Source organism: Balaenoptera acutorostrata, chromosome 16 (assembly GCF_949987535.1).
Source record: "Balaenoptera acutorostrata chromosome 16, mBalAcu1.1, whole genome shotgun sequence".
NCBI classification, from domain to species: domain Eukaryota; kingdom Metazoa; phylum Chordata; class Mammalia; order Artiodactyla; family Balaenopteridae; genus Balaenoptera; species Balaenoptera acutorostrata.
The window spans coordinates 56,001,648-56,023,599 of NC_080079.1; the positions used below are offsets into that span (position 1 = coordinate 56,001,648).

At 49.6% G+C, this 21,952-nt stretch overlaps 1 protein-coding gene and 1 long non-coding RNA gene across 7 annotated transcripts; one reads left to right on the forward strand and one right to left on the reverse strand.

Annotated features, from left to right (window-relative positions):
- Window positions 1-665: 665 nt before the first annotated feature.
- On the reverse strand, window positions 666-21,744 carry PRXL2A (peroxiredoxin like 2A). 6 transcript variants are annotated; one of them, XM_007177922.3, is made up of 6 exons: window positions 21,588-21,744; window positions 10,935-11,114; window positions 8,494-8,585; window positions 5,239-5,379; window positions 4,467-4,631; window positions 666-1,610 (listed from the first exon to the last, which is right to left on the reverse strand). In XM_007177922.3, exons 2-6 carry the CDS (start codon window positions 11,110-11,112, stop codon window positions 1,497-1,499), a joined length of 690 nt encoding a protein of 229 aa, XP_007177984.1. In that variant the 5' UTR covers window positions 11,113-11,114; window positions 21,588-21,744; the 3' UTR covers window positions 666-1,496. The 6 variants fall into 6 exon arrangements, with proteins under 6 accessions (XP_007177984.1, XP_007177987.1, XP_007177986.1 ...); XM_007177925.3 differs by having other exon boundaries at window positions 10,935-11,097; window positions 21,588-21,740; XM_007177924.3 differs by having other exon boundaries at window positions 10,935-11,097; window positions 21,537-21,705.
- LOC130705021 (uncharacterized) lies at window positions 4,627-10,459 on the forward strand. Its single transcript, XR_009005613.1, has 3 exons — window positions 4,627-4,911; window positions 5,454-6,179; window positions 7,454-10,459. It is a non-coding gene; the product is annotated as an uncharacterized LOC130705021 (long non-coding RNA).
- Window positions 21,745-21,952: the final 208 nt, after the last annotated feature.

The window sequence follows — 21,952 nt, forward strand, 5'->3', positions numbered from 1 at the left end:
TGATGTTTTGAAAGAGACCACAGTCACATAACTTTTATCACAGTATAGTAATTGTTCTATTTTATTATTAATTATTGTTAATCTCTTATTGTGTCTAATTTATAAATTAAAATAATAGGTATGTATGTATAGGAAAAAACACAGTATGCACAGTGTTCAATACCTTCCCTGGTTTCAGGCATCCACAGGGAGTCTTGGAACATATACATATGAGGGGACCACTGTACTCTTCTTCTCTGGACTCCCATCCCCGCCTTCCTACTCCTGGGCCAATCTGGTGCCTTGAGAAGACTCCCTAGGGCAGAGCTCCCTTCAGGCTCTTGCTGACCTCATACTTACTCACATGACAAAATTTCAAAGACAACAAACCAATGAACTAAGTTACATTTCATCTTCTCTGTCCTTTTTCCTCCTCAGTCACCAAATTAGGCTAGAAAACCATCAATAGGAAAGCAGCTACCAATTTTAAATGCCAAGTCATTCCTCTAGGAAAGACAGCAAAATCACTAACATGAATGACAGGATGAACTTTTCTGGGCATTTGGAAACCTCTTAGATCATCAGAACTAGAGGAACTCCTCCCCCGACCCTACCCCACACACATGCAGAATACTGATTTTTCATGTTCAGTGTCTTTGGCACCACTGATTTAATAAATTCAGCCGTTATTATGGTAAATATTTTTATTGTTAGTTTTGTCAGAAACATTTGTATATATGGGCAATTTCTGATGCCTAATTTTATTAGAGCCTAATTTTATTGATCATTTCTTCTAGAAAATCAAATCTCCAAGATTAGAATGGAAGACAATGAAAAAATAGATTTCACTTTATAGTTTACCTTTATCAAGCCATCCAAAGCACATCAGTTCTTTTATACGAGTATTACTTTAAAGTAATATAATGAATCATAACAAACCAATGAACTAAGTTGCATTTCATCTTCTCTGTCCTTCTTCCTCCTCAGTCACCAAATTAGGCTAGAAAACCATCAATAGGAAAGCAGCTACCAATTTTAAATGCCAAGTCATTCCTCTAGGAAAGACAGCAAAATCACTAACATGAATGAATCATTAGCATGAATCATTCATTGAAAACACAAGCCAAAACCTTATACCCTTAATCTTCAAGTCAATCACCAACTTTTCTTAGATTTTTTAAAGACACGAAAATAAAAATCATTTCAAATAACAGCACTCAAACACCATATATGTTTGTAATGAGGTGTAGCAGTCAACTTTAAGCCTCAGATTTTCCAGGTTTTAGCTGAAATAAGCCTTATTAATTAGCTTTTTAGATTTTTATCAGTCTTGTTTGGGGGTTATTTTGCCTTATTAGGCCTAAACAGAGTACAATATTAAAATATGTTAATTGTCTATACTGAGAATATGGCATAAATGGGTTTCTAACTCCTTAGGGACAGCAGTGGAAACACAACACATCCCATGAACACAGGTGAGAGCCCTAGTTATCCCTGAGTTGGGCAGTTTCACACAATCATTTTTTCTCTGAGGCTGAAGTCTGTGGTTTGATCTTCCTAGCAGCTTCCAGAACAGAAACTAGGTTTACTTTGTCTCCAAATTCTTTTTCTCGGTGCTCCAGAAGAATGCCCTGAAAGGAAACAAGAGGGTACATCAGTCCTCACTCTGAGTCATTCATTCATGAGACAGACACTAAGCGCCAGCTGTCCATCAAGGCCCTTGCTTGGGCAGCAAGGAACAGAGATCTGAATCGGTCCCGGCTCTGCCCTTGAAGAGTTCAGTCTTTTGGGGAAGGTAGATCAGGGGAGGCTCCCTCGCAATATTTGGACTGTACAAGCAGCACTTTGGGAGCAGGAAGTCAGGAGTGATTAATATAACAGGGCGATCAAAGAAGGCTTCACAGGTGATAAAGCATGTCTACAGGTAGAGATGTATGTAAAAGAACATTCCAGGCAGAAAGAACAGAATGAGCTTGCACAGAAAAGCCTGAAGTTGTGGAAGTAGAGCTCAGAGGTCAGACCTTGACAGGCACTAAGTGAACACCTGAAAAGGGAGACGCTATCTTTAGTTTTCCTACGAAACTGGAGGCCACTCACTTCTGATACCGTGAAGCAAAATGCACTAAGACGTACTACACCCCAAAATACCCTACAGTTGTAAAAAAGATAAAATGTGTTTGAGATCAGCATCAAGGAATCCTTGTTAAAGGGTTCTTTGAGAGGTGACAAATTAAATTCAAATTGAATTTAAAAAATAAACATTTATAAACATGTTCTTTGTACCATTATTCATAAAGACTTTAAAAAAAAAAAGTGCCACCACGCTGTGGTGACTACAGGGAAGCAGATCAGGAAACTATATTTACTTGCTCATTAGAGCGGTTTGCAGACATTAAAAACACTGAGGAAGAACATATGATGACATGGGGAAATGTTCATGACATGCTGTTAAATGAAAAAAGAACATCTAGTTTAGTATTAGTAAGTTACTGTTTTCTAAAACCACAAAAGGCCTGTCAGCTCAGCTCTGTCCTAAGAGGTTGTCCCTGGTAGCTGAGCTTATAGAATGGCTCTCCCCACCTCCGTTTTCAAATTTCCTATGTTGAAAACACACTGCTTCTTTAAAGATAAGTATGCTTTAAAGATTATTATTACAAAGGAAATCTCTACTGAGTGGCACCTGGCACAGTGGGACTGCAAAAACTCTGCTGTCAAGAAACACGGAGGTAAGCCCTGAGCCCAGGCCAGCCTGGTCAACCTTCCACGACGAAGGAAGAAGGCAGGAGCTCCGGGGAGCACCGACAAAGTCAAACAACACCCCAGGAGTGAGCCAGCCAGGCTTGGGCAGCCCGTGAGCACCAGGTGAGTCACTGCCAGGCAAGAGGAGGCTGGCAGGTGAGCCAAGCCCTTCCCCGGGGGCTGAGGAAAGGCAGAGATAGGAAGGGGAAGGAATCCCAGGGGCCTGGAGTGGGAAGAGGCTGAGGGATCCTGAGGAAGTGGCCTGCCCAAGTGCAAGGGTACCTGGAAGCGGTCTTTGGGAACCACCTCCAAAGAGGGGCTATGGGCAAGGGAAGGGCAGGGTCTCTGGAGCAGGACAGATCGGAGTTCCTGAGTTTCATTTCCTTTGCACCACATACTAGCTGCTTATCTTTGGCTGAGTTATTTCACAGGCCCATTTCCTTACATGTAGATGGGAATAAAAATACCGACCATGCCAGATTGGTTGCAGAGAAGACATGAGATCATGTATATGAGCACCTGGCACAAGGCAGGCACTCACTGGCAGCCATTATCACTAAGACATTTTGATACATCACCAGAAAGTTAGCAAACAGGTTTATGTTATATCAGACACCAATTCGTGCTAGATTCTCACACAGACAAGCAACTGCAGATACCAAGGTTTAAAAGGAAGAGATTCGAAATACAGCTTAAAATTGAAGGCTTTCTAGTCCCACCAGCTTTCCTCCCCAACTGGGGAAAGTATGCAGTTATCGTTGTCAGTAGTGAGTTCCACCATGCAGACCAACCCTGTCTTCTTTTTTTTTTTCTTTGGCTGCACCATGCGGCTTTTGGGATCTTAGTTCCCCGAGCAGGGATCGAACCCGTGCCCCCTGCAGTGGAAGCGCCGAGTCCTAACCACTGGACCGCCAGGGAATTCCAACCCTGTCTTTTTACAGACAAGCTCAAAGGTTAATGTCATGCCCAAAGTTGGCGAGACGGGCCTAGAAATCAGACCACTGTGTCTTCCTGCCAGGCCCTTGAGCCTGTCCTTTCTCTGTGCCCACCCGGCCTCTGCTGGCACTGCCCTGAGTCTGACGTGAAGCATCCACCCACCCGCCTCCTGAGCCCACAGAGACCTCCCTCATCTCTCCACACCTTCCCTTAAGCCCCCGTGCTGACTCTGGATCCCCACAGCCAGGGCCTGAAATAGAGTGCGCAGAGAAGTCTGCTGCCCCTCCGGAGACAGCCAGGCCACCAGGACCCCGCAGGGAAAGCGCCGCCCACCACAGCTCCCTGCTGCTCCCCCAACGAGGTCTCTTTCCTTCCTTCTCTCCTCTTCACTTTACTGTCCATCCTCGATGACAGGGAACCCTGCAAGGGAGTAAATTCTTCACAGAATAAAGACTCTGCTTTTGTTCTAGTGCAGAAAACAGAACGTGACATCGGGAAACCCGGGTCCAGGCTCCTGAAGTGCCACTGAGGAGCCGTCCTCCTTGGTGCGGTCACTCGCTCCCTCACAAGTTATTTACCTGCAGGACTCAGACTGTGTCGTGATGTTACCGTGACGACGGAGGGGGTCATGTGTGAGGGGCCGAGAGAGCAGGCGTGCAATAAACGATCATTTCCCTCCCTTCCCCTTCCTCGTGCTCCCTGGCTTTCTGGAAGGAAGGCTGGGAGACTCCGAGCAGGGAAAGCCACCCTCCCACCCGACACATCGGGGTCTCATGCTCACAGGCCCCCGAGTGAACACACTAGGAATTTACCTGCTTTCCTGGTCCCACCACAAAAACTCCCCCAAGGATGAAGCCCTCGCCTTCCAGGTTTCCGGAAAAGCCTCCGCTCCGGGCCCGGAAGAAGTTGTACCAGACGCCCAGACGGACAAATCCCATGAACATCATCTTGCGCCTTTCGGGACCATAGAACTTCTTCTGCAGGAGCGAGGGAGACAGGCCCCGTGTGAGTAGCCCATATGCCTGCCCTCCCCGGGGAGGAAAGTTCCCAGCAGGGCATCTGCTTTCAGACAAAGACCCAAAGGCTGCTGGTTCCGGTCCTCCCCCACCCGACACGCACAGCTGCCACCCAGGAGCGCTCGCAACTGCCCGAGCTAAGCAGAACCCTGCAGCCTGCCACCCTGACTCTCATCTCTTGCTACGGACGTACAGGGTTCTTGGGCCTGACAGAGTGGTAACAGTCCTACATTCTGTAGAGGTTAGTAGAGGGGACAGAACTATGGCTGCAGTGAATTAAGGGACAGGGGCTTGTGCTGGGCAACCCCCTGCAGCGCGGGGGAAACTGGTGGAGCTTTCAGCTATTTGCAAGGCTCCCATTCCCGGGTCACAAGTCAGGAAGGGCTCAAGTAATAACTGAAGGACAGCTCTTAGGTTTTTTTCACTCATGCTCTGCTCAGAGGGCTGGGGGCAGCTGAAAGGGAGGCCGACTCCAACTCCTGTCCAGACATGCTTTGGGCCACTGAACTCTACACGCACGAGCGCAATCCCCAGTGGTCTGTGTCCGACAGGCTCACAGCACACGTACCTTTTCATCCAGGAAGATTTCTCCTTTGAAATAAGGCTGGAAGTCCTTCACTTCAGTCTTGACCTGCTCCTTTACCACTGCGTACAGGGGGATGCCCAGCTCGTCCAACTTGGGCTTCAGGGAGGACAGGTCTGCAGCCTCCTGCCGAAGACAGGAAAGGTCAGGGGCACGAACTCTCGAGGCTCTGCAGCCAACCAACACCCTCTTTCCTACAGGCCCAGAGCGTGGCTGGCACCGAATGCAGAAGAACAAAGGTGACAAAATGCCAAGAACAATTAAGGCCTGTGTAGACCAGCAAAAGACTGTCGCAGCTGGAGACGAGGCCTCAGGATAGAGTATCAGGTTCCCGTCCTCTCCGTGGAGGGAAGGAGAGGCTGGGCTGCTGTTATGGGTGTCCTAACCATGGCCTGGGGAGCATCCGATAAGTAAGAGCTTGCACCCAAACTCAGTCCTCCACTCCTAGCCACAGTACTTCTCTCCTAATCTCCCAGCCCCTCCACTGCTCTAGAGCAAACTAGCACAAGGGCCTAGCAGTCGATCTCCATGCAGGCCATGTGAATAGCTGCCTCCACACCTCTGCTCAGCTGGCCCCCTCTCATTGCAATAACCTTCCTTCTTTCTCCAACTCAAATCCTACCCTCTAGAAAAGGATCCCTGTTCTAAAAAGTTCTCCCTGGCTAGCCCAGCCTGGAGTGAAGGCCTGATTCTCTGTGTATATCGAATCTTTCCTGCTTGGCGACTTTTTCTGTACTGAGTCCACTGGGTCCCACTAAGTTGAGCTTTGTCCCTTAAGTTCCCAAATGTGTCTCAGAGTCAGAAACTGCCTTCCATTTCTTGTATCCCTCAGTGCCTAGCACATGGCTGGACATGCAGAAGGTACTAGGTACCAGGAGGAAAGATTCCAGGTGAAGGTGGACAGTGGGGAGCCCGCAGCTGAGCTGGTAAGTATGGACATCGCTGATTCTCAGGAACTGCGGTCTAGATGGAAAGATGAAACTCACACATCAGGGTAGAGCTTCGATGTTAAGAACAAACTCCTTTTTCACATTTGGTGTCAGAATTAAAGAAACAGCAGGAAATCCTTTCAGAAGCAGCCTACTTGCCTCCAATACATTGCTATATGGTGGCAACTGCATTTAATTTTTCATTTATTTTCTAGAACAACAACAACAAAAGGATAGCTAATGAAGCAGAATTCATTACAATGCATTTGTCAGGAGGTTCAGTGAGTGGCAAACTCTGCCCAAGAGCAGAGAGGACTACAGGTCTAATGTGGTCAAAGACCACCTGTGTGTGAGAGTCAAGGTTTTACTCACTTTCCCTGGGCTTTACTCAGAAAAAGTGTGAAGTGGAAACTGAGTCACATGCCTCCCCCCTCAAAATAACTTGGCCTGCCATCCAACCATTCTTTTAGAAACATAAGTTTCCATAAAATGCTCTACCAGGGTACAGACCAGAGCCCAGAAAAACAGGTTGTAATTAGAGCAGTTGCTCCTGGAACCTTGGGGTTTAGCTGGCCTTGAGAAATCAAGTCACAACAGGCTTCCATGTTGGTATTTGGAGGCATCAGAGATTGGACTCAAAAGCCCTGAGTTTAAATGTCACCTCCTGTGGTAGGCAGAATAATACCTTCTAAGGGTGGATGTCCACATCCTAATCCCAGGAACCCGTGAATATGTTTTGTTACATGGGAAGGGGGAATTAAGGCAGCAGATGAAATTTAGATTGCTAATCAGGTGATCTTAAAGGAGATTATCCTGTTTTATCTGGGTGGTCCCAATGTGGAATCACTAAGGTCCTTAAATGTGGGAGAGGAAAGCAGAAGAGTCAGTGTCATAGTGACACAATGTAAGAAAGACTTGGCCAGCTATTGCTGGCTTTAAAAATGGAAGAAGGGGGCATGAACCAAGGAATGCAGATGGCCTCTAGAAGCTGGAAAAGACACAAATTATTTATCCCCTGGAGCCTCCAGAAGAATTACAGCCCTGCTGATACCTTTATTTTAGCTCAGTGAGACCCATTTCAGAATTCTGACCTTTAGAACTGTAAGAAAATGAATCTGTGTTATTTAAAGCCACTGAGTATGTGATCATGTGTTACAGCAGCAATAGGAAATTAATACACCCCCTACAGCAGTATGACATTGTCACTACCTCTGTACCTCAATTTCCTCCTCTGTAAAATGAGAATAACAACAACAAGCTGTATTTTCCAGGGATGCAGTGGGGAACCAATGAGGTACCGGCGGAAAGTGCCCTGAATGTATAGTACAATAGTGCTATAATGTAAAGTAGGCAGATTCTCAGCCAGCGCAACCACACAAGAAGGGGAGAGCTCTGCAAGGCTGAAAGGAAATGCCTCAGGATGAGAGAGGACAGCCAGGGGAAGGAGGATGGCAACTTGGGCAGGACCAAGGCCATGACCTGGAAAGCAAAGTTTTCTCAAGAGCTGGAGTACTGTCGTTCCCAGTTCTCCCCCAGGCAAAGCCGTGAACCTCAGAACCTGGGTCTTCTGTCACTGACTGTATGACCATGGATAGGTCAACAAACCATTCTTGTCCTCAGTTTACCTACGTGTAAAGTGACAAGGCTGGACCCTGCCTTCCCTTGACAAGCTTCCTCACTTACTGAACAGACACGATGGCCTCCCTTTGAGGGGCCAACCTGGAGACCTCCTAGTCAGTGAGCCCCAAATTGCACCAAACTCTCATGTCCACTGCACCCACACTATCGGCATGACCAAAATCCCCTGGGCTTCAGATCCAACGCCGAGAGCACAGAGAGGCAGCAGAGTCACCACGTGCGGCTCTCAGCTGTCCAGCAGGGACACCAGTGGGCTCCCCAGGAAGAGGCAGACAGGCAGGTCCATTCTAAAGGTGTGGCCCTGTGCTTCCCCGGGTGCTGTAGCTGCACCACAGGCGAGGCTGCCCATGCCTGTACCAGTAACGATCCAGGCACCTCATTTCAGTAAGCAAACCCCTGTGCTGAGAACCAGGAACATGCAGTTGGACCTGGTCCAGGACACAGATACTATAAGAGTGAGAGGCCTTGGAACGCCAAAGGAAAGTCAAATATGTTGCTAACCCTAGGATATGGTGAGCTGTTAAATGAACAGAAACAGAGAATTAGGCAAAAAACAAAACAAAACGAACCTAGAGTAAATAACATAATGGGCCACTGTTGGTCCTGGCTGGAAATGCCCTGGTCCCCACTTGCTAGGATCCCTTCCTCCGAACACATCCTCAAATGCACTCACCTCTCGACAGAGGAAACAGCCTGGCCTCCGCACAGCCATAATCACAGCTCCGTTATTTTCCCAGAGCGCCTTTGCTTTAAAAGTCATTGGTTCTGAGGAGAAGAAAAGGGAATTCAGTATCATTTCCTCTCAGCCTGGCCCCAACCTCTAAGCACCTCATAAACAGCACCAGGCCAAACAGAGGACCTGCAAAAGTATTTCACATGTGGGAAAAAGCAAACAGGAAACACGGACAAGGAATATTCATCTTTCCAAGGAAAATGAATCCAGTGTACGGGTCCTACTATATAACCAGAAGGCCCCTCCCCCATAAAAATCTAGTTGTGAACTTGAACATCCCAAACTGGTACATTTCTGGAAAAATAGCATATTCCTTTGCTGGTCTCAATGGACCTTGTAACAATCCTTTAGGGCAGATACATGGCCAAAACTTGAACGAGATCTTGCACTTTGGCCAAGAAAACCCCAACTCTTAAAAAAGTATTCAAAGAAATTAGGTCAAAAGAAATTAAAAACAAAAAAAAATTTAACCTAAATATGTTAACTGCAACGTTATCCATAGGAGAGGGTAGAAGATGTCCAACGAGGAAATTCTTTGGGTAGCAGAGTAGTGTAGCTCAAGCCCGGCTCCAGTCACACTGAGTCCGCATCTAGGTGTGACCCGGGGCAGGCTGTATCTCCTCCCTGAACCTCCATTTCCCCATTTGTAAATGCAGATGCCTAGCAGCTCCACTTTGGGCCACAGGGAGTATTAAAAGATGGATATAAAAGTGCTCTCCAGGTAATACAGAGTTAGTGAGGGCTCAATAAGTACTATCCCTTATTACTTTAGCATTTCTCAGAGGAATCCATGTCCCTGTGGGATGTTATATAGGAAAAAAAGAAGGTGGGAGGGGATTGAAATCAAATGACACTGGGAAACTCTGGGTCGAACATAGCTAAATAGGACTCTCTCTGCAGGGCTTCTTAGTCCCTTACTGAGGTGACCTACATCATAAATCTGCAGTCACAGTTCCTGCCTTCCCTTGACAGGCTTCCTCACTTACTGAACAGACGCGATGGCCTCCCTTTGAGGGGCCAACCTGGAGACCTCCCAGTCAGTGAGCCCCAAACTGCACCAAACTCTCATGCCCACTGCACCCACACTATCGGCATGACCAAAATCCCCTGGGCTTCAGATCCAACGCCGAGAGCACAGAGAGGCAGCAGAGTCACCACGCGCGGCTCTCAGCCGTCCAGCAGGGACACCAGTGGGCTCCCCAGGAAGAGACAGACAGGCAGGTCCATTCTAAAGGTGTGGCCCTGTGCTTCCCCGGGTGCTGTAGCTACACCACAGGCGAGGCTGCCCATGCCTGTACCAGTAACGATCCAGGCACCTCATTTCAGTAAGCAAACCCCTGTGCTGAGAACCAGGAACATGCAGTTGGACATAGTGTTTCTCAAATTTATTAGACTCAGGAGCTCCTGTTTTTGAAGATCCAGGAGCCTGGAATTCCTCAGAACACACTCTGGAAGGTTTGGTTGAGTAAACAGTGGTACAATATTACTAAATATTATGGAACGATTATTATTATATTTAGAGAGACAACATGAGAAAATGAAAAATGCTTTTGATAAGAAAAAACTAATAGCCATAAAAAGAAATGAAACTGAGTTATTTGTAGTGAGGTAGATGGACCTAGAGTCTGTCATACAGAGTGAAGCAAGTCCGAAAGAGAAAAACAAATACCACATGCTAACACATATATACGGAATCTAAAAAACAAAAGGTTCTGAAAAACCTCGCGGCAGGACAGGAATAAAGACGCAGATGTAGAGAATGGTTGAGGACATGGGGAGGGGGAAGGGTAAGCTGGGACGAAGTGAGAGAGTGGCATGGACATATATACACTACCAAATGTAAAATAGATAGCTAGTGGGAAGCAGCCACATAGCACAGGGAGATCAGCTCTGTGCTTTGTGAGCACCTGGAGGGGTGGGATAGGGAGGGTGGGAGGGAGACGCAAGAGGAAGGGGATATGGGGATATATGTGTACGTATAGCTGATTCACTTTGTTATACAGCAGAAACTAACACACCATTGTACAGCGGTTATACTCCAATAACGATGTTAAAAAAAAAAAAAAAGAAATAGATTTTATGTCTTAAAAAAAAAAGAAAAAGCTAAAATGTAAAAGATCAATGTACAAGTACACCAAGATCATAACTACATATTATTACGTGTACACCTGGGAAAAAAATGTGTAAAAATAAAAAAGATTATTGTGTTAGGGTAATGGAATTATCAGTAATTCTTAAAGTGTTAACTAAATTTTTCCTAATGTTATATTGCCTTTTCAATTAAAAAAAAAAAAAAGAACTACTTTAGAGAGAAAAAAACTAAGTAAGCCTGCATCCCAGCATCTTGGAAAAGTACTGACACCAGTGGGGTCACTGCTTACCCTTCTCCAGTGTTTTCAGGTCTATATCCTCCAGATACTCCAGCGTTGCTTTCTGGGGCTTGGCCAGAAATACGTCTGTGTTGGCCAGGATCAGTGCCAAGGCAGCAGCCCCTATGGCCCCCGCACCAATGGACCACATTCCCATGGTGAAGAAACTTGGATCCTGGAGGAAAGACATTTCTGGGGATTGAGAGAAAGGAAGAAGACGTTACTGCTCCCACAGGACAGCCGGAATCTGATCTCCCGGACAAGGCTCTGGCTGGGCAGCCAACCAGGGGGCCGGAGGCAAAGGGAGGAGGGGCAGCAGTGTCAGAGATGGGACTGGACAAGGGCTGCCAACTGAGCACCTGCCCACCTGCCGCTACAGGAGCCTGGGAATACAACACGCACGTGGCGGTTCCCGCCCCAGGGAGCTCACTAGCGGGTCAGCAGCCACGACGGAGGCGACAGCCTCTCCTGCTGCCCCCTCTCCCTTGCTCAAGGCTGTGGCCTCCCGGCTTGGTGGCGCTCCTCCAGGCTGTGTCACTGCCCTCCTCATCCATGTCTGCTCTCTTCCTTCACAGCCCAGGAGTGGCAGCTCCCACCTCCCTGGGGAGGGAGCAGCCTCTCTGTGTGATTAGGTTACTTAGAGACCAATCACCCTGTTGTAACCCTACCCTTCCTCCTCGCTGTGAATCCCTCAGACGCAGAGACCAGGTCCTATTCATCCAGCCCCCAGACAGTGCCCAGCAGGGCCTCACTCGAAGTAGGCAGGCAATCTCAGTACATTTCTCCAACTGAGAATACCTTTATTTTCTGCTCATTATACAAATAAAACAGGCTCACGGTGAAAACAAAACAAAAAACCAAAAAAGAAGCAATACATAAAACCACAGTTGACAAGAAAGCAAATATCCTCTCAACATCTACCACCTATTAAATTATACAGTTTAATAGAGATGGCCACTATTAGTCTGACATTTTTCCCCTGTGAACAGAATTATACAGATGTCTGTCCAGTGAACAGGTAGAGAGACTGAGAGAGTAGGCAACATGTACGAAAGAGCACGGTGCTGGGGTGTCTGCTTCAGAGAACTGGGCAACAGACAGTCTGCATTGGGCAGGGGGCTCTGTAGTTGAAATGGAGGTCCAGGCAGGTCCTATAGCATCCAGCCTCCTCCCCAGCTCATGCCTGGGGGCCTCGCCAAGGCTTCCTCTAGTTGGGAAGCCTTGTGCTTCTGAGTGGGAGCTCCTGGAAGCAGCCCACCCCTGTAACCGCAGCAAGTACCCCACCCAGCCTTCTTTTCTTGACAACCACTTACAATACCTATCTTTCCATCTGGCCCTCTCACCATCCTAGGATCTGACTTACGCCGGAGCCTTCCTCCCTAAGTACCTGCACGATTCTATGTGCTCGGATCACTGGGTACCGACCTGGGGTGTGTGTCTATGTGTATGTGTGCGTGTGGCCCACCTGACCTCATCCCACCTAACCAAAGGCTTAATTCTCCCCTGCAGGACTTGACTCAGGAGAGGACCTCTCCAAAGGATTAAGCAAAGGCCCAGATATCCGCATGTCACTGCCAAGGGAGGGGGCTGTGAGGGATCCACTGCCATGAGGTAGAGTTGGGAGTAACTTGGTGGGGATAACTTTGGGAAGAAAAGGGTAGGCCAGACTAGTGTTTAGGCCAGCCCGGGAAGTTCAGACTTGAGTTCAGAAATAAAAGGGAACTTTCAGACAGGGGGTGTGGAGTGTGTACTGGGAATGACCAAATGAAAATAGCCTTTAAGAAAGAGGAATTTGGCATCTGTACACTAGGGGAGAGGAAAAAGAAGGGGACTCTGTGTGTGTTGGGGGAGGAGGTGAGCTGGGAGAGAAGAGTTTCTTATAACCTCAAAATGTGCTCTCGTACGCTGGCAGCATTGGCATCGTGGAGAACTGCAGAATTTCCAGCCTTACCTCAGAACTAAGAAATCATAACCTGCATTTTCATCAGACACGGCAGGCAATTCACAGGCACATAAAAGTTTCAGAAGCATTGTCTTGGAACAAAGAATTCAGGTTTTGTGGTTGGTTGGCCATAAGCCACAGAACAAAGTACAGCCATGAGGGCAGGCTGGCCTTGGAGAGCTGGGCCTTCCTCAAGGGCCGGCTTCTGTTCCCTCAGCTCACTGTGTGAGGGCAGCCACGGAGACAACGAGAGTCAAAAACCAAGGCACAACTCCACGCCTCTGCCCGGAGTGTCCTTCCTCATTCGCTCTATTCTGCATGACTCAGACGCCTCTTCCAGGGGTCTTCTTGGATGCTCTGCCTACCCACGCCCCCCCAAGAGCGGATTATTCACCCCCACCTGTGTCCAAATCACACCACGATCCTTCTGATTTGGACCTGTTTTCAAGTTTTCTCTCTTTTGACTCTTCCTCAGTTTATCTCTGAATTCCCCCAGCACAGGGCCTGTTTGTGGTCCACAGTGGGCTCTCCATAAATGTGTGCCGAAATGAATTCAGTAGGATTGAGTGATGAAAATGATAACTTATGGAGGACCGAAGCGCTCGGGTGAAGCAGGAAAGAACGTTCCACAGGCCAGCTTCCAGTTCTTTTATGTATCAAAGTTACACATTACTGCATTATAGTTCACAGAACAATCAGGAGGAAAACCACAGCTCTCACCTGCCTGCTGTAAACAGGAGATTCCCCAGAGCCTGGAACAATTTCTGTACCTTGACGCACTTCCAAAACCTCCCTGGACTGCTGACATGTGTATATGATTAAGGCCCACATGGCACGGTCTCTGATCACAGATTCGCTAACATTTCTGCATCAGTTCGCAAAGGCCAGCTTACACCTACCCTCCAAAAGGACTCACTTCAATTCCTGGGACACATCAGAGCGTTGCAGGAAGTCCAGGGACCCTTCCAGTCAGCTCCACACCCTTCTAACACACCAGTGGCTGTTTTTGGAGGCAAACAGGCTCCGGCTCCCCACTGCCCATCAACAGTCCTCAAGCCTGTTTGCTCGTGAGCACAAGGGAATCAGACCCAAACAGACTGAACATTTATTTCCAAACATTTATTCAGCACTGACCTGTTTAATAAATGGCAGTTTAGGATGACATAAAAGTAAATGATAAACAGTCCTCAGGGAGATACAGGCCTAGTACACAGATAACAGAAATTCGAGTGGAAAGGTATGAACACGGGGCTAAGGCAGTGCAGGGGTGAGAACCAGTTACGTCTGGTCTGGGCAGCCGTAGAAGCACCCAGAAGGAAGTGGCTTTGGAGCAGGCATAGGATTCAGAGAGCAGGATGGAACAGCTAGGCCAGGCTTGGGCTCAATAAGCCTGGGAAACAGCGGGCTGGCTGGGGTGAACGTCCCAAAGGCGCCCGACACCCTACCTCAAGTTCACAAGCCGGAGCACAAGATGTGGGCTTCAGAAGCCCCAGGAGCATTGTTTAGCACCCCACCCCGCCTCCAGCTGTGATCCGGAAAGCATAAGCACAGAGTCACCCCTTTGGGAAGCTTGGCCCGGGACCTCAGGCCCCGCAGCGCTAAGATGTGAGAGTATTATCAGCACCAGAGATGAGAGGCTGGCCTCGCCATGAACGTATACTCCCAGCGGGCCTCTAGCAGCTGCCTCTTCTGCCGGTGGGAAGCAGGGAAACCTGACTTCCGGAAACACCTAGAGAGTGTATAGATCCGGCCTCTCAGCCAGGCCCCCCTGAGCTGCAAAGCAATTCCCATCCCAGCATGTCTTTGGAGCATGTGCCATGCAACCCGCTGGCTCTGAATCCTGCATCACAGCTATTCCCACCCACAGAAAAGGACTGGAGGTAGCAGGAAGCTTAACATCCACACGGAACAACGCATTTTCACACGGGCCTCTAAGGCTACCAACTGGAGAGAGAGAGAGAGGCCGGTAAACGAGCACTTACTTAGCGCCACCCGAAATGCGTGCCTTAATTTCACACAGTCGTAGGATGCAGATAGTATCCTGTTATGCAGCTGACAATGCTGAAGTTCAGAGAAGTTCAGTACCTTTTCCAGTGTCACAGAGCCAGCAGGACAGTGCTGCATCCTGGACCCAGATCACTAGGACCCCAAAGCCTGTAGTCTTTCTACTACACAGGCCTCCCCACACGTTCAGTGGTGGGTTTCTGGAGGTCAAAGGGCATGATCCCTTTTGTCGTAAAGAGAATTTTAAATGAGCAACCTACTTTTTTTTCAATCATCACATACAGCCAAACCATGTTTACGCTAAAGGAAATGTACCATGTGACAGATGTCCCTTCTCTTTCCTCCCCTCTCTATCCCCTTCTGTTAAGGAAAGGGTCAGTTTCTCTGAAAGATAATAGCAAGGCTGTTTACAGAAGAGCCAGCCGCCACCTGACACAGCCACAGTATTCGGTTCCCCACTGTGGCACTTATCTGATCTGGTCTCTCCCACAGAAGAACGTGAAGCGTGATAAGACCACAAAGAAACAACAGCTGGGGCGGCTCAGAGTGGCAGCGCTGGTCTGGGATAAGCGTCTCGGGACAGGAGACCCGGCTGGGCTCCCTAGGCCCAGCTGGCTTGATCCCTCCCTCAGCCTCATTTTCCTCAACTCCAAAATGAGGGGGTTGGATGGGGTGAATGGCAAAGATTCTAAAGCACCCAGTGACATCGTGGGATTCTATCAAAAACAGCTCACTTTGGAGGCTGCACATTCTCGGTTCCTCATCACGGCTCTACCCCACCCCACCCCCATTTCAATTTCCAGAGTGTTTCTTCCCCGCTGCCCAGAGCTTCACAAGGCACCTCCCCTCCCCGACACATGGTCCCTCATCCCCAACCTCGGGCACCAGGCACTCACCATCCGCAGTGCGCACACCCTGGCTTCTGCTGACCCACTGGGAACAGGCAGCCGGGGAGGGCTGGAGGTGGGGCTCTGGAGTCCCGCCTATGGCCCTAAGCTCACTCCATTGGCAGGACCAGGCCACCCAGAAACCCTGGGGCTCCTTCAGCTGCTGATAGTCAATCTCCAGAAAACATCAATATGGACAGCTGCCAAGACCACCTAGCCCTTCAAAACGTTGAGCAAATGTTGAGTCATTTGCAGTCATGCAGATTATAACATTTATCAAGTGCCGACAGACTCCCTCTCTGCTTTCTGGGGCAGGCTAATGAAGCGAAGCCCTTCATGTGGCCCTTAACGCAGCCCAGGGGTCACACTAACTGAAATCAAAGGAAGATGTCCCTTTCTCCCTGGCCGCTTGTGTAACAGACAAACAAGCCTGACTCCCTAGTGGATCTATTCCTTTAGCTCTAACCCTTGTGCTCTGTGGCCTGCGCTTAGTCATGCTGGCTCTGCACCTTTGTAAAAGGATGTTTCCTAGAGCCTGAAATATACATGATAGCCCATTCTGGAGGCTTTGACCTTTAAAAAGTAGCAGAACAAAAAATAACAATTGTCTTGTTGGAGGTTTATAGGAACCCTGTGACCAGACCTACATGGACAGCCGCAAGGACAAAGGATTCCTGCACCAAGAAGTATGCAACCACCAGCCACCTGCCTCCCCTTTCAGTATAAAAGCAGCTTGAATTTCTAACTCGGGTAAGATGGTTCTTTGGGACACGAGTCCATCATCTTCTCGGTCTGCTGGCTTTCCAAATAAAGTCGCTATTCCTTGCCCCGACACCTCCTCTCCCGATTTACTGGCATGCCGTGAGGCGAGCAGTATGAGTTTGGACTTGGTAACACTCGTGCAGCCTGCTCCCTTCCCCTGTCCTCCACCCCACACCACTGGGGCCCCTGACCTGCTGTCTATTCTTCACCTCCGTCTGCCTTCCCTTCTCTTCCTGCCACTTCAAGACTCCTCTCAACCCACACTCCCTGCCTCAGTGACCTCACCTATGGCCAGCACTTCACCCACCACCTTGGTAGTGACTTCCAGGTTCCAAGTGCTGCTCCGGACTCAAAAGTTTCCACTTGGGGGTTCTATAGGTTGTCTCTGTTGCGTCATGACCAAAGCTGAGTCAGTTTCTCTTCCGGAGTTCTTTTCCCCTAGCTCAGTGAATGACACAAGCATGGAGCCAACTGCTCAAGCCAGAAACTGCGAGTTGCATTTTACTCTTTGTTCTCCCTCATCGCCCACAGGAAATCAGTCAGGAAGTTCCGACCATCCTATGACACGGGTTCGCTACCCATCCTCTTCTCAGCCTCACTGCTGCTGTCAACGGCAAAGCCCCTATTACTCTGTACCTGGCCTATCTCAGTAACTACAGAACTAAGCTTGGCTGGCTCCAGCCAGGGCCTCTTCAGCCTATTCTCCGTGCTATAGCCAGAGCGATTGTCACACTCCCCCGGCCTGATCACATCCTTCCCTTGCGTTCAGACCCTCACTAGCTACAAACCTCTCAGCCCGCCCGCCACCAGGGCCCTTGACAGCTCAGCTTCAGGCCACCATTCCGGCCTCACCCCTGGCCACTTCAGCACCCTCGTCGGATCACTCAATGTGCAAGGACTATGACATGTTTTGTTAGGCCTCTGCACTGCTGCTCGTGTTGTTTCCGTTACCCAGAATGCCCTCCCCACCCATGCCAACTAGGGAAAGGCCCAAGCACATGTAACACTTTCTCTCCGGAGCCTTTCCTGAAAGCCCCGACAACTGACTGCTCCCTCACCTCTGGTTAGATAGCAGGCATGTATGTGCAAACACACACATACCTTTGCACAATGCACAAGCAGATGGACTTAGTGAATTTAGTTATTTACGTGTCTGTCTACACAATATGGTGGAGCAATCTGAGGGCAGGGGCTGTTGTCTTATTCATTCCTGCAAATTCAGCATTTAACACAAATCTTGGCAACTAGTAGGCATTAAATCTCTGAATGAAATGATCTGAATTTTACTCTTTAAACTCCGCAGTGAGGCAGAGCTGGAACTAATTTGCAGCTGGTTTGACCTTAAAGAAACACTCAAGCCTGGGGCTTAGGTGACTTTAGGTTGGGTCCTACCTCCACCGCTCATTGGCAGGGTGATCTGACACAAGCTATGAAGACACTCTGGGCCTGGGTCTCCTCATCTGTACAGAGGAGGGAACTAGAAAATCTACAAGTTCATCTCAGTTCTGACATCCAAAGACTCTGAAGTACTGCATGATTGCAACTCCAGGGTTCTGACATCCAGAAAGCCACGGGGACACCTGCCACTACTGCTCTCCTGCTGGGTGTGTACAGTCTCACCCTCTGCTTCCCGAGGCCTCATTCTACCTGTTCAAGGAGCTGCCTCTGGGCAGGAACTGATAAAGTCTTACTAAAACAAAGTATCAGCACTGGGTGGGTTAATTCATGCCTGAAACAAGTAGAGACAGCATCATATTCCAAACATTAAGGGTACACCTGCCCAGCCAAGCCCGACCCAGGGAATCCTCCCTCCTCAGAATGAGCTGGCTTGAGGCAGACACAGGGCAGAAGGAAGAAAGGGGTCCTGAGGGAGACAAAAGAAACTAGGAGTGTACATGGGCTTCCTTGTCTCAAGCCCTCAGTGAACGAGGCTGGAAAGGATGCTTCATCTTCTTTTCTTTGCTCTCCTCTGTTCCTTCAGAGCTCTAGTTCAGACCCTCCTTCACTGAACAAAAGAAAAAACTAAGGCCCAGAGATGGGACCAGCTAGCCCCAGGTCACTTGAGGGGAGGACTGGTTAGTGGCTGTGCCGGGATTCAGGTCTCCCAACTCCCAGTCCATAGCTATTTATCCTGCATTGGACACTCCCACATAGGCTGAAACAGTGTGGGATCAGAGCTCAGGAAGAGGGCCTGCAGGTCTTCAAGTCTGCTCACTGGCCTGAAGAAGGCTGAAAGCAAAACTGCTCCTGAACAGAGCCTGGGAAATCGGGTGGCTAGAGAGGGCACTAATCTTTCCCAAGCCCAGTGCTTTGTGAGCAGTTTATAATTCAAAGCCAAATGTTTTCTTAAGGGTCACGTTGCTCATTCTCAGCTGAGAAGCCACTCCATACCTCTCCTCCCCACCGTAACAAGGTCCTGTCAATTCTGGATAGACAGCCTTGAAAATGGCAATTTAGCAGCCTGGTGACACGGGCACCCAGGGCCCCACGAGCAGTAGGACATACACTCCCACCCACCCTTGTTGTCAAGCACCATGGAACTAGCCAGTTGCAAGGAGCTCTCACCTACTTGCCTCGGTCTCTGACTTCCTGCTTTGCTCCTTGGGGTGACTGCATAGCTCTTAAATGCCAGATTCAGAAAGTTCTGAGCAGATGCTGAATGTAGAACAAGAGGACTGGGAAACATTGAGTCACTGCCAGTGTGAGGAATATGAGGGCTGGAAGAGGTCTTTTCCTCTGATCAGCTATCCTGAGGCTACAGAGCCCCACGCAAAATACCTGGCTATTCTGCCCCTTGCTTGCACAGCCTCCTGTCTGGGCTCAGTTATATGAGTGTGGGTGGAAGGCAAGGGAGATACCACAAAAGAAACTGGGATTCAGGACAAAAATCCTGGGTTCTCACTCTTTGATTATGAGAGGTCACCTCGTCCCTCTGAACCTCAGTGTCTTCTTAAAAAAAGGGCACTTTGAAGGGCTGTTGGGAAGACTATATAAGATCAATGAGGAACAAACTGTAAGGCAGCATTATCTTTCTCTTCTTTGCAGGGCTCAGATTCACTCATTCTCCTATGAGGGCAGGAGATCTGAAGCAGAACAGACACAAAACACTGAACAACTTCTTCAGCTGTGTCACTGCAGGCCTGCCTCCTGGGCCGAAGTCCTGGATCTGGAGGGAACCCTGGCTTTTCTCAGGCCCCTGTGGTCTAACTGCCACTCCACAATGCATACTCCATGCTGCCCTTTTGCAGCCTGCCAGAACCAGAGAAGGCAAATGGCCCTGCCCAGCTGTAATCTCCCTGTGTCAGAGGCCACTGGGCTCAGGGGTGAGCTGGTTCCCGCACAGTGTCTCCAGACAGTTCTTGCCACACACGCCTCAGCAGAAGGAGGTTTGGAGTGTCTCTGCTCAACATTTCACAAAAAGGCAAGTACCCAGCTGGCAGGAGAGCTGCCTTATTTCTGGGATACTAATAGAGCCTGGGGCTTTGAGCCTCAGCATTCCAGTCCTCACCAGACTTTCCAAGCACCATTTAAGTGACAGAAGCAGATAAGACAAAATAAGAAATGTCTTCATACCCCTCAGGAACAACGCATAAGATCGCAAATAAATGGCATGCCCTTATAAAGAACAGCAATACAGGAATGGCCACACCAAGAATAGCTCAAACCTAATTCAAATTCCTACAAGCTGTAAGAACCTGGACAAGGCACTGTTTTTGTATCAGTAAAACAGGAATGATTCCCAAATTACAAAATGTAATCTTAGACAGAGTTGTAAGAATCAAAGGATTAAATGTATACACGGTGCTTTGTAAGCTGCCTTACGAAGAGTGACATATGTGAGGTGTAATTCTTACTCATTTCTAGATTAGTCAATGATTGCCCCTAAAATGTTGTTTGTACATGAGATGGAGGGTTTCTGATGACCTGGTATGTTCCAAGGAGACAGGGTTTCGGATCTCCAGGACTGGGCTGGAGCAGAAGCATCGGAGACTATACGAGCTGGCTCCCGGACAATGCTTTGCTAAATAAATCCCAAGTAATTATTTTCTGTTTTTAACCAACTGACAAGTTCAAAGGAAAATACATTAAAAAAACAAAACAAAACACCAAAAACTAAACTTGACGGTTAGAGAATTGGATTGTGGAAAGAGCCTCGTGTGGTAAGGAAAAGAAGCCCAGAGTCAGCTGGGACTGGACCCCAAGCCGGCTTCTGGCCCCCCGGAGGTGCTGCCTCCCCACGGCCCTGGCCAGGCTGGGCCTTAAACATCTTCTCCAACTGCTTTAGCTCCGATCCCTGCAACAACCTCGAGGAGAGACTGTCCGATCATCAGTCAAGTGCCTTGACTTTTCACTCCCAGACTTCAGTACAGTGTATTAAAACGTACGGCTGAGCTCTTTTCAAAGTTGCCAGGGGTTGTAACCTTTGGGTAAGGGAGGCAAAACAGGTGCCTCTGAGATGATGAAAAAAGCGAGAAATCGCGGCGCCATAAAACACAGGACCCTAAGCAGGCACAGGGCCCAAGACGACCAGGCTCTTGGCCTCCACCCGCACATCGCACATCGCCAGCTGGTCGGCCCGCCACCCACAGGCAACCCCCGCAGGCCCATCCCGGGCTCGGCCCCGCATAACAAACGCGCCAGGACAAAGCCCCTTTCTCAGTTCTTTGTCCCAACAATCCAGGCAGGCCGGTGCCATCAGCCTCTCTCAAAGCCTGGGGGCGGGGAAGAGGGGGGTTTCTCGGCCGGTCAGATCAGCGCCGGTCCCGGCCCCGGGTTTTCTGACCGCAAACGCTGGGTTTTTCCGCGGAGCGCGGGGCTCAGGGGCGGGAGGGGCGTCGTCCTCCGAGGGAGGTGGGGGCCGCCTCGAGACCCGCAGGTGTGGCCGCGCCCTGCCGGCTCTGAAGCAGCTTCCCGCGGGCTCCGAAGCCGATCGTGGGGCGGACCTGACCAGCCCCGCATCCGGCCAACCCGCGCGCGCCGACCTGCCTCGTTCGCCCCTCCCTGCCTCAGTTTCCTCACCTGCCTTCGCAGACGTCACGTGCCCCGCAGAGCCCTGCGCGCCGCACTTACCGCTCGCGCTCCCCTGCCGCCCACCTCCTCTCGCGCCCGACGCCCGGTGGCTGGCGGACGGAACACACTCCCCGGCCCCAGGGGTCCCAGGGGTGGCCCCAGCGCCTGCGCAGGTTCGCGCCTGCGTCTCCCCGCGCGCCACTCCCACGTGACCCGACCCGCCCCCCGCCGTGGCTCAGTGCCAGCCCGGCTGTGGCGCTGTCGCCAGCTCGGAGCGCGCGTCCAACCCTATGCGGCTCTCGGGACCCGTTCGCAGGCGGTCCCTGGTTCTCACAGCTCCAGCTGCTTTCAGTCCTTCACGAGTGGTGACCCTAGACTCCTGATTCATTGTCAGGGGCGCCTTCTGGAGCAAAAGGAGGCTCTCG